We start from the raw sequence: 10,821 nt of genomic DNA, 5'->3' as shown, positions 1-10,821 counted from the left end.
GGCGGTAGCCCACCCCACCATACCCACCCCCTGCTCTTTGGTTGCTCTTGCCAGCCCTGACTTCCCTTCTGAGGCCTTGTGTGGCTCCCACTGGCCTGGTTCCCATCACAGCCAAGGAGCACCTCACAGCTCCACCTGGGGTGCAAGCTGGTTCCCGTGCTGTGCCCGGACCTGCCCTCCACAGCCCTTGGCCATCGGGTGATCCTGATCTCTTGGGACACTCTTGGGGGTGGAGGGCAGACGGGGCACACCACACAGGAGGGATTAGCAGTGGGGCCTGAGTGCATTCTTCTGCTTCCCAGAGCCTAGCAGGTGCTCTAGAAAGACTGGGGGAAACGTCAGGAGCCAATGCTTATGAGCACTGATTTCTCGTCAGGAGGCGTGGCATCTATAGCTATTCCTTCATCTGGTCCTGAGGTCCTCTAATTGCAGTTGATGCCTCAGGGAAGCTCAGGAGGTTAAGCAACTTGCCTGTGCTATGTGTTTAGTCGCTCCATTGTGTCTTTCTGACCCTGTGGACTGTAGCCCGCCAGGCTCCTCTGTCCTCGGGATTCTCCAGGCAGGAACACTGGAGTGGGCTGCCATGCCCTTCTCCAGGGGCTCTTTCCCACCCAGGGATCAAACACAGGCCTCCCGCTTTGCAGGGGGAATCTTTACCGCCTGAGCCACCAGGCAAGCCCAAGTAACCTGCCTAGGGCCCCACAGTGAACAGGAGAATAAGGGGAAGAAGGAACACGATGTGACAGCCTATGGCCACAGGGGCCCCTGGCCCATCCACCCTCTCTCTGCAGCTGCCAAGGTCCCTTCCTCTGCTCTGAGGATGCCAGTCGGGCACATGAGGACAACGCAAATGAAGGAGCCCTGTGGGGTAGGAATGAAGGCACAGACACGAGGATCTGGTGCGGGGACCTGGGTGACTGCCCTCCTGGCTGAGGGCATCCTGGAGGAGGCTGCCAGGGTCCCACTGACAAAGTACTGATGCTTTCAAACTGTGGTACTGGAGAAGACCCTTGAGAGGCCCTTGGACCGCAAGGAGATCAAACCAGTCAATCCTAAAGGAAGTCAACCCTGAATATTCACTGGAAGGACTGATGCTGAAGCTCCAATACTTTGGTCACCTGATGCAAAGAGGCGACTTATCCGAAAAGACCTGATGCTGGGAGAGACTGAGGGCAGGAAGAGAAGGGGATGACAGAGGATGAAATGGTTGGGTGGCGTCACAGACTCAATGGACATGAGTTTGAGCAATCTCCAGGGGATAGTGAAGGACAGAGGAGCCTGGGAGTTGCAGTCCATGGGGTCGCAAGAGCTGGACACTTAGTGACTTAGCAACTGAACAACAACCTTTCTCCTTATCCTGTAACTTTCTGCCTGTCCTTCCCAGCAATCACAGTATCACCTGGAGTCACCTGGAGTTGCCAGACCTGTTCCAGGGACTAGCTGTGCCAGGTGAGGCAGCTGCAGGATGTGCTTATGTGTGAATCAGCAGGAGGCCAGGCCAACTGGAGCTTAGGCTTGGTGATTTGTCACCCAGGTACCTCTCCACTGCCAGACGTGGGCGCAGGGCTTCCAGTGGGGGGCTGCGCAGGCAGCCTGACGAGGCGGAGTGAGAGCGTACATCTGGAGGCAGAATGTCAGGCATAAAAGGCCCAGGCTCGGTAAACGATCCAGAGTTGGAGTCCACACCAGGGTACGTGGGGTTGGGTTGTGGGGGAGGGGGCGAGCCAGCAGCACAGGGTGGGGGAGTGGGGAAGAGAAGTGGGATCCTGACTCCGTGGGCTCCCAGGGCTGGGGGTCCGGGGGCCTGGGGCCTGGCTCAGAGCAGGGAGGTGGTGTTGCCCTGCCCCACGCTCCCCGCCCCCACCTCCAACCCCTGTGACGCCTGGGAACACTCTCAGAAAACCTGCAGCCCCCCTGGACTGGCCTGGCCCGGTGGGGGGTTGGGGGGGGTGGAGGCTCCCCAGGCTGGGGTAAGAGGTGGATAGACAGGGGCCGGCCAGGTGTGACCTGGGCTGTGCTCAGGAAGTGCTGGGGGAGTTGGGACAGGGGAAGGGAGCAGCTCCTTGCAAAAACAACACTCACTGTTCATTTCTGATTCTGGACATGTTGCATTCTCATGGTAGAAAATTTGGAAGCTACAGAAAGATGTTGTTGAGAAGTCAATAAAAAGCACAGGGTGGGACTTACCTGGGGATCCAGTGGTAAAACTAGCACACTTCAGTGCCAGTGGGGGAGGGACTGCAGGGTCACAGGACCCGGGGCTGAAGCTGCTGTGTAGACCCCATCGTTTGGAGGGCAAATGATGGGTGGGCTGACCTCAGCCCCACCCAGTGCCCCACCTCCTCATTGATTGGGCAATGGTGGGGGTGGCCTGAGGATGTGTTCCCTGGGCTTTGATGCATTCTGGAGGCATTCAGCCCTAGAGAGGCTCTAGAGAGCCATGGACAAAGCCAGGGCAGGGCCAGTGGGACCAGGCACCACCAGAACTCCAGCAGGTAAAGCTGGGTGGGACGGGTGATGCTGGCGCCTCTGGGGCAGCCCTAGAACTTGAAGGCCTAAGGGTGCTCCTGGCCACCCGGGACCAAGGGTGGGCAGGGCCGGTGGCCAGAGGAGGCCCGCAGCCCCAGCCACTCCGGGAAGCACTCAGGAGGAAATGGCCCTGGTTGGTCTTGGCGCTGAGCCTGGGCCTGGGCGGGGACTTCCTGATCTCCCTCTGCCCCTCTGCCATCTGGGACAAGGGGCTGGGGTCTAGGTGGGACCACCCTGGGCCTGGCTATGGGAGGGCACACCTTGTGTCCCCTTCCAGCCCAAGAAAGGGCCAGGATACCTGCCTGGCCAACCACAGGTGGGAGCAGGCAGGTCCTGAGTTCCCCCTAAGAGCTGAGCTCTCACTGCCCACCTGCTGAGGGGCCTCACCCACATAGCCAGCCTTCCCCTTCCCACCCAGCAGGACTTCCATGTCCCTGGTGTCCCCAGGGCAGGCCTATGACCTGGAGGCACTTGCCCAAGGCTAGACACAACCCAGCAGGAGGGAGTGGAGGGTAAGAGTCTTGGGGCCAGATCCCTGCTCTGCCTGGCACCAGGTGTTGCCTGGGAATGTGCCCAGCTTCCCCCCCGTGCTCCTCAGCTTGGAGGCCCCCTGAGCAGTGCACCAGATCTCGCCCGGCCTTACGGTCTCTATGAACAGTAAGCACAGTGGCCAGGCCCCACTGAGGCTGGCCAGGCCTGTGCTGTGCACGCCCACGGAGACGTCTGTCCCCACTTCCCAGTGAGGAGACTGAGGCTCGGCGGGGGGTGCGGAGGTACAGGGTGCCCAGTGGGGACGCTGAGACCTGCCTCACTCCATGCTCAGTGCTCTGAGGCAGAGGTCCTGGGCTCAGGCCTGTGAGACGCTGCTGGCTCACATCAGCACACAGAGAAAGGGAGACACAGACAGACACAGAGACACAGAAAGACGCAGAGACACTCAGATAGACAGAGATCTGGAGGCACAGGCGATGGTATGGCTCTGGGGCCCTGGTTGGGGTGCTCAGAGCCCTTTCTTGCTCAAAGTCCAGGTATTTCCCCCCAGAGTCCCTCCTGGGCTCCTTCTTCCCACCCCCATGCCCCATCCCCCTCCCCTCCAGCCCCGCCGGGGTTCCCTTGGGTGTCAAACTGAGTCCAGATGGGCTCCAGGCTCCAGGCTGTCAGCTGTGCCTCCCCGGATGCCCCGCCCACCCCATTGCTCCTTGTTCCAGAACCACCTCCCCAGAGCACAGGGAGCCGTCCCTTGCTCTGGGGCCCTGCGGCACACCCCAGCCTAAGTTGCCCCATCTGCTACTGCAAAGTTCTGTGGTCTCTGAGGCAAAGAACCCCTCGAGGCCCTGTGGGGGGTGTCCGTGGGCCCACGTGGGTGTGAACAAGGGCTGTGGAGGGGTGGTGGAGGTGGGGGCACCCCGACCCATGCTGCCCCCGCCCAGCAGGATGGACCCCTTCACGGACACCCTGCAGCGGCTGCGGGAGGCCTTCAGCTCGGGGCGCACACGGTCAGCAGAGTTCCGGGCCGCCCAGCTGAACGGCCTGAGCCGCTTCCTGCGAGAGAACAAGCAGCTTCTGCAGGAGACGCTGGCTCGGGACCTGCACAAGGTGGGTGGGGGGCGGAGGGCAGGGGGGGAGGGCAGGGGTGGGGAGGGGAGCAGGGGTGGGGGAGGAGGGCAGGTGTGGGGGGAGGAGGGCAGAGGTGGGTGAGGGGAGCAGGGTGGGCAGGGAGGAGGATAAGAGTAGGTGAGGGAGGGCAGGGGTGAGGGGAGGAGGGCAGGGGTAGGGAGAGGAGCAGGGGTGGGGAAGGCAGGAGTGGGTGGGGGCAAGCAGGGGTGGGGGCTGGAGCCAGCTGCATCCTCAGCTCAGTCCTGTGGTTCAGCAGACCCTTCCCTGGGCTGCTAGCTGCTCTACGTCAACTCAGTAAATCTGTGAGGCAGGTCTGACTGCTGTCCCATGTCACAGACGGGGAAAGTGAGGCACGTGGGAGTTAAGTCACTTGCCCAAGGTCCCACAGCCAGAAAGCAGCAGAGCCCAGGACCCATGCTTCTCACTACAGTTCCCAGGGGCTGGCTGTTCTCACTCTGGAGACTGTCTCCGTGTCCACCCTGAGGACTCTTGGGGACCTCCAGTGCTAGATCTGCTCCCCTCCCCACCCTGCCCAGGCCTGACCACCAAATCCCACCTCCACCACAGGCAGCCTTTCATTCGGACATTTCGGAGCTCATCATCTGCCAGAACGAGGTTGACTTGGCTCTCAGGAGCCTGCACACCTGGATGAAGGACGAGCCAGTGGCCAAGAACCTGGTGAGACCTCTGGCCAGGCAGGACAACTCCAGGGCGGCCAGGCCCAGGCCCTGGGCGAGTCACTGACTTTCTCGGGACCGCGGTCTCCTTGAGGGGACTCCACTGCACGGGCAGGTCGAGGGCTATGAGGGGTGGGCTTTGGGGTGATCCTTAGTGAAGCCTCACTGTCCGTCCCACACCCCAGGTCACGCAGCTGGACTCGGCCTTCATCCGAAAGGAGCCCTTCGGCCTGGTGCTCATCCTGACTCCCTGGAACTACCCCCTGAACCTGAGCCTGGTGCCGCTGGTGGGCGCCCTCGCTGCAGGTGAGAGGACGCCTCCGCCCTCACGCCCCCTGCCTGTCCTCCCAGCCGCCCCCAGAGCCAGGAAGGAGAGGGGAGCTGGCACCAAGTGCCTGAGAAGGCCTGGCTCCTGTCTGGCCACCATCCTCCGGGCCAATAGGGCACTTCTCTCAGCTGCACTGGGTGTGTGAGGACCCAGTGGAGACGGGGCGTGACTACACGCGGCCCCGCCCCGCCCCGCCCCACAGGGAACTGCGTGGTGCTGAAGCCCTCGGAGATGAGCAAGTGCGCTGAGAGGGTCCTGGCCGAGGTGCTGCCCCGGTACCTGGACCAGGTGAGGGTGAGCCTGTGTCCCACACTTCCACTCCCACCAGTGCAAGGTCCTGCAGGGTCCCCTGAGCCGTCCATCCCTCCCGCCCCCTTGCAGAGCTGCTTTGCCGTGGTGCTAGGCGGGCCCGAGAAGACGGGAAAGCTGCTGGAGCATGAGTTCGACTACATTTTCTTCACGGGTGAGGGTGGCCCCAGTTGGTGTCCTGGGGAAAGAAGGATGTTGGAAAAGAGGCTGGAGAAGGCGGGGGAGGGAGGAGGCGGTGGCCAGCAGTGTGCAGCCTCCCTGATGGCAATCATTTGGGGCAGGTGGGCCTGGAAGGGTGGGGTCCTGGGGCAGCAGGGCGGGGGCAGATCCCAGTGGGTGAGCCAGGATGGGGCCAGGAAGGTGGTGCCTGAACCATCCGGCCAAGAGCAGTTGAGTCAAATCCCATGTTCCCAGGGAGCCCTCGAGTTGGCAAGATCGTCATGGCTGCCGCCGCCAAGCACCTGACGCCCGTCACGCTGGAGCTGGGAGGCAAGAACCCCTGCTACGTGGATGACAACTGCGACCCCCAGACCGTGGCCAACCGGGTGGCCTTCTTCCGCTGTTTCAATGCCGGCCAGACCTGCGTGGCCCCCGACTACGTCCTGTGCAGCCCCGAGATGCAGGCGCGGCTGGTGCCCGCCCTGCAGAGTGCCATCACCCGTTTCTATGGCGACGACCCCCAGAGCTCCCCGGACTTGGGCCGCATCATCAACGAGAAGCATTTCCAGCGGCTCCGGGACCTGCTGAGCTGCGGTCGCGTGGTCATCGGCGGCCAGAGTGACGAAAGTGATCTCTACATCGGTGAGCCCCGCCCTCCCTGCCACTGTGCCCCACCCACCCCCCACCCCCAGCGAAGGCCCCTCCACGCTGGAGACCACAGCTGGGCCCCGAGTCTGGGCTCTGAGGCTCCCCCGACCCCACCGCTACAGCCCAGCCTGGTGCCTCGACTTCGTGACACTGGTGTTCCCTGTTGCCGGGGTCTGAGCCCGCGACCCCACAACTCCACACTCTGGCCCAAGTTCTCCAAGCTCGGTTCAGTTCAGTTGCTCAGTCGTGACTGACTCTTTGCGAACCCATGGACTGCAGCACGCCAAGCCTCCCTGTCCCTCACCTACTCCCGGAGCTTGCTCAAACTCATGTCCATCGAGTCGGTGATGTCATCCAACCATTTCATCCTCTGTCGTCCCCTTCTACCTTCAACATTTCCCAACATCAGGGTGTTTTCCAATGAGTCAGTTCTTTGCATCAGGTGGCCATAGAATTGGAGTTTCAGCTTCAGCATCAGTCCTTCTGATGAATATGCAGGACTGATTTCCTTTAGGATTATTTAGGTTTCCAAGCTCAGATCCCAGAGTTCTAGGTTCAGCTTCCCAACTTCAGCCCCACGACCCGCTGCTCCACGGGCCACACGACCCCAGGTGCTACGTGCCCATGATTCCGGTTCGCAGCTCCCAAAGCCCGTCCTGAGCGTCCGCTCTGCTGTGAACAAATAACCCCGGTCTCCTGGGCCAAACGGTTCGGATGGTCTAACAGGCTGGGACCTGGGGCCTCAGACTCCGGAGTCTAAGATCGGGTCATCCTCTTGACTGTGAGACCAAGGCTGGGTGGTTCTCTGGGACCCATGGGCCCCAGTCAGGCTGGGGAGCCCCTCGTGGTCACTTCCGGGGGGCTGTGGGGAGACTACCGTCCCTGGGACATCCGGGATCCTGGGCCCTGACATTCCCGCGGGCCCGCCCACCGGAGGCCCCGCCTACCGAGGCCCCGCCCGCCAGAGGCCCCAGCTACCGGAGGCCGCGCGGAGGCCCTGCCCACCAGAGGCCCCACCTACCGAGGCCCCGCCCGCCAGAGGCCCCGCCCCTGGGCTGAGCAGACCCCTGTCCCGGGCAGCCCCCACGGTGCTGGTGGACGTGCAGGAGACCGAGCCGGTGATGCAGGAGGAGATCTTCGGGCCCATCCTGCCCATCGTGAACGTGAGGAGCCTGGGCCAGGCCATCGACTTCATCAACCGTCGGGAGAAGCCCCTGGCCCTCTACGTCTTCTCCAAGAGCAGCCAGGTGGGGCTGGACGCAGGCGGGGGCAACAGAGGGGCCCAAAGGGGTGAGACTAGCCACCTCCCTTTTCCCAACCCACTTACAAGGGTCAGGGAGCAGACAACTCCAGGGTGACTATAATCCAGGTTACTGGACAACGGCTCCCTCAGCACAGGTGTCCAGCTGAGACGGCGATGGGGTTGGGAGCAGCACCAAGAACCTACCAACGGGTGGGTGGCCAGCTGCCTGCCCTGGCCGGGTCAGCCTCACTCAGACGAGGAGGTGCCCTTTCTATCTGCCCTGCCCCAAACACCCCTCTTTTCTTAAGTCGTGCAAAAGTTCTGTATGGGTGTTCAGAGCCCCCGAAGTGGGATGGGGCAGAACAAAGGTGGGACCCTGCAGGCCGAGCCAGGCTGGCTGCCTGTCTGCTGCGGCGGCTGGCCCTTCCGGCTCCTGCGGGCTCCTCTTCGTGAACTCAGAGGGGCGCCGCTCACTCAGCAGAGGATGGAGACCCGGGAGGCGCCTCTGCTCACTGTGGAATGAGGAGCCCATGCTCCACCCCTGACCCTGGCCTCCCCCTCCCACCAGGTGGTGAACCAGATGCTGGACAGGACCAGCAGCGGCAACTTTGCAGGGAATGAAGGCTTCACCTACCTGACTCTTACCTCCCTGCCATTCTCGGGAGTCGGTGAGCCCTGCCCTCCTTCACCCTCCAGCCCCAACTCCCAGGGAAGCCCAAGTGGGCACTCCAGACCCAGAAAGGTTCAGTTTGGCCTTCACTCATGGTTCAACCTCGATCCAGGCCCCTGGTCTCTCAGGGCCTCAGTTTCCCTGTGCAAAAGGGCTCATAGCATGGCCTGGGCTCCCTGCTGGGCAGTGGGCTGCTGCTACTGGTGGCAGGCTCCTTGGCCTGGCCTCAGACCCTCACTTCCGTGCCCCTGCAGGCAAAAGTGGGATGGGAAGGTACCACGGTAAGTTCTCCTTCGACACCTTCTCCCACCACCGCGCCTGCCTGCTCTCCCACTCGGGCCTGGAGATGCTGAAGAACATCCGCTACCCACCCTATTCTGACTGCAGACAGAAGCTGCTCACCTGGGCCTTGGGCAGCCACAGCTGCAACCTGCTGTGAACACCCTGCCCGCCTCCAGGTCTCTGTCCACGACCCCTCTGTCCTGCTGCTGCCTGGGTGCTCAGTGGACCCCAAAAGACAGGCGTCCTGTCCAGGAAAAGAAAGGTCCTGCCCTTGGGGCTTTGTCTGAACAGACGCCCAGCTGGACAGGCCTCTGGGCCACCGGTCCAGAGTCCCCTCTGCAGCTTTCTGACAGATTTGTTGACCCTCTGCTTGAACATGTCTGGTGACAGAGAGCTCACCCCCTAGGTTGAGCAGCCCTGGTGGTTAGGAAGGCCTCTCTCACATCAGATCTATAATTAGGCTCCCGAAGTACAGTGATTTCTAACAGCTCCAGCCATACCTGGTTTGGGAAGCTGGGTTTGTCTGGGTCTCAGTTTCCCCAACTGCAGTGAAGAACGTGGGCCTTTGGAGACGTCTCTGCCCTCCAGGCCAGGGTCTGCTGTGCCCGTGTCTGTCCTCCAAGCTTGCACCTGCCCCCTCGCCCCTCACTCCTCTCAGCTGCCCCGACCCAGGAGGGAGCCTCACTCCCATCTCACAGGCAGGAGCCAAGGCCCAGGGAGGGCACCGACTCCCCAGGTCACACAGCCTGTCGGGGAGCGGGTATCGGAGCCAGTGGGACCTGGGGGTCCCTCTACTTCCTGGGGCTCAGAGGGGCAACTCAGCCGGCCCATCTCCAGACTGTTCTCACCGCTGTGGCATGCACACATGTTGGTAGACATAGCACAGATGTGAACACACAGATCCTCAGACAGGCAGACATCAGTGCTCACACACACTTGCACACTCAGCTGGGGCTGAAGGCTGCTGTTTCTGGGGGCTCTTGTGCCAGTTTCCTGATGCCCTTCCATCTATGAATACCTTCTGAGGGTGTGGAGAAAAGGGAACTCCCCTACACTTTTTTGTGGGAATATAAATTGGTGCAGTTACTATGAAAAACAGTTCCTTAGAAGAACTAAAACTAGAGAAACTGTATGAACCAGCGGTCCCACTAGTGGGCATATATCTGGAGAAGACTAATTCAAAAAGATACATACACCCCAATATTCATGGCAGCACTATTTACAATAGCCAAAACATGGAAGCATCCTAGATGTCCAACAACAGGTGAATGGATAAAGAAGATGTGGTACATATATACACAATGAAATACTGCTCAGCCATAAAAAGTATGAAATACCTAGACTAATACTAATACTAATATTCACTAATACTAAGTGAAGTAAGTCAGACCAAGACAAATGCTACACACTCTCACTTACATGTGGAACCACAAAAATAGTACAAATGAACTTATTTACAAAACAGAAGCAGGTTCACAGAGGTAGTAAACAAATTAATGGTTGCCAAAAGGGAAGTGGGAGAGGGATCCATTCGGCGTATGGGGTTAACATATACACACTATTATATATAAAATAAACCACAAGGTCCTACTATATAGTCCAGGGAACTATATTCAATATCTTGTGACAAACAGTAATGGAAATTATTTGAAATATATATACATAAAACACAACATTGTGATTCAACCCTGTTGTTGTTCGGTCACTAAGTTGTGTCTGACTCTGCGACCCCATGGACTGCAGCACACGAGGCTTGTGGGTCCTTCACCATTTCCCAGAGCTTGCTCAATCTCATATCCATCGAGTCGGTGATGCCATCCAACCGTCTCATCCCCTGTCACCCCCTGCTCCTCCTGCCCTCAATCTTTCCCAGCACCAGGGTCTTTTCCAGTGAGTTGACTCTTTGCATCAGGTGGCTAAAGTATTGGAGCTTCAGCTTCAGCATCAGTTCTTCCAATGAACAGTCAGGATGGATTTCCTTGAGGATTGACTGGTTTGATCTCCTTGCTGTCTAAAGGCCCTCTCAACTATCCTTCAATATCAAAAATAAATTAATATTTAAAAATATATGTATATACAAACACACCTTCTGAAACACGGAAGCTGGACCTCAGCCAGGGGAACTGAACTTTCCAGGACCCCCTAATGCTGTCCTCCCCAGAGCAGGGGGCCCCCCACCTCCTGACAGGAAGCATTCGGGCCTCCAGAAACTGCCCTCCATAGCTGGGGGCTGCTGATCAGGCCCTCCTTCCTTCCCAGGAGGCCCAGCGGCCTGGGCGGGCCCCTCAAACAAAGTCTGTGGCTTCTGACTCATAAAGTGGGTCCCTGAGGCCCCCACCCTGGGAGAAGCAGGGAACAG

General features: G+C 59.9%; 1 protein-coding gene across 1 annotated transcript; it reads left to right on the top strand.

Annotated features, from left to right (window-relative positions):
• The first annotated feature begins 496 nt into the window (after positions 1-496).
• Positions 497-10,529, top strand: LOC110129395 (aldehyde dehydrogenase family 3 member B1-like). The gene is made up of 11 exons (XM_070457738.1): positions 497-1,449; positions 1,535-1,690; positions 3,963-4,125; positions 4,714-4,824; positions 5,009-5,129; positions 5,354-5,439; positions 5,533-5,614; positions 5,875-6,261; positions 7,348-7,514; positions 8,079-8,178; positions 8,435-10,529. Exons 2-11 carry the CDS (start codon positions 1,632-1,634, stop codon positions 8,617-8,619), a joined length of 1,461 nt encoding a protein of 486 aa, XP_070313839.1. The 5' UTR covers positions 497-1,449; positions 1,535-1,631; the 3' UTR covers positions 8,620-10,529.
• Positions 10,530-10,821: the final 292 nt, after the last annotated feature.

Source organism: Odocoileus virginianus, chromosome 28, assembly GCF_023699985.2.
Source record: "Odocoileus virginianus isolate 20LAN1187 ecotype Illinois chromosome 28, Ovbor_1.2, whole genome shotgun sequence".
Lineage (NCBI taxonomy): Eukaryota > Metazoa > Chordata > Mammalia > Artiodactyla > Cervidae > Odocoileus > Odocoileus virginianus.
Note: the sequence above shows the minus strand (reverse complement) of the source record. Positions and strands in the feature narration are given on the sequence as shown.

Coding starts and splice junctions, on each gene's coding strand:
- LOC110129395 (XM_070457738.1), top strand. CDS start 1,632: ATGTCAGGCATAAAAGGCCCAGGCTCGGTAAACGATCCAGAGTTGGAG. Junction 5,130..5,353: donor GGTGGGCGCCCTCGCTGCAG/GTGAGAGGACGC, acceptor CCCGCCCCACAG/GGAACTGCGTGGTGCTGAAG. Junction 5,440..5,532: donor TGCCCCGGTACCTGGACCAG/GTGAGGGTGAGC, acceptor GCCCCCTTGCAG/AGCTGCTTTGCCGTGGTGCT.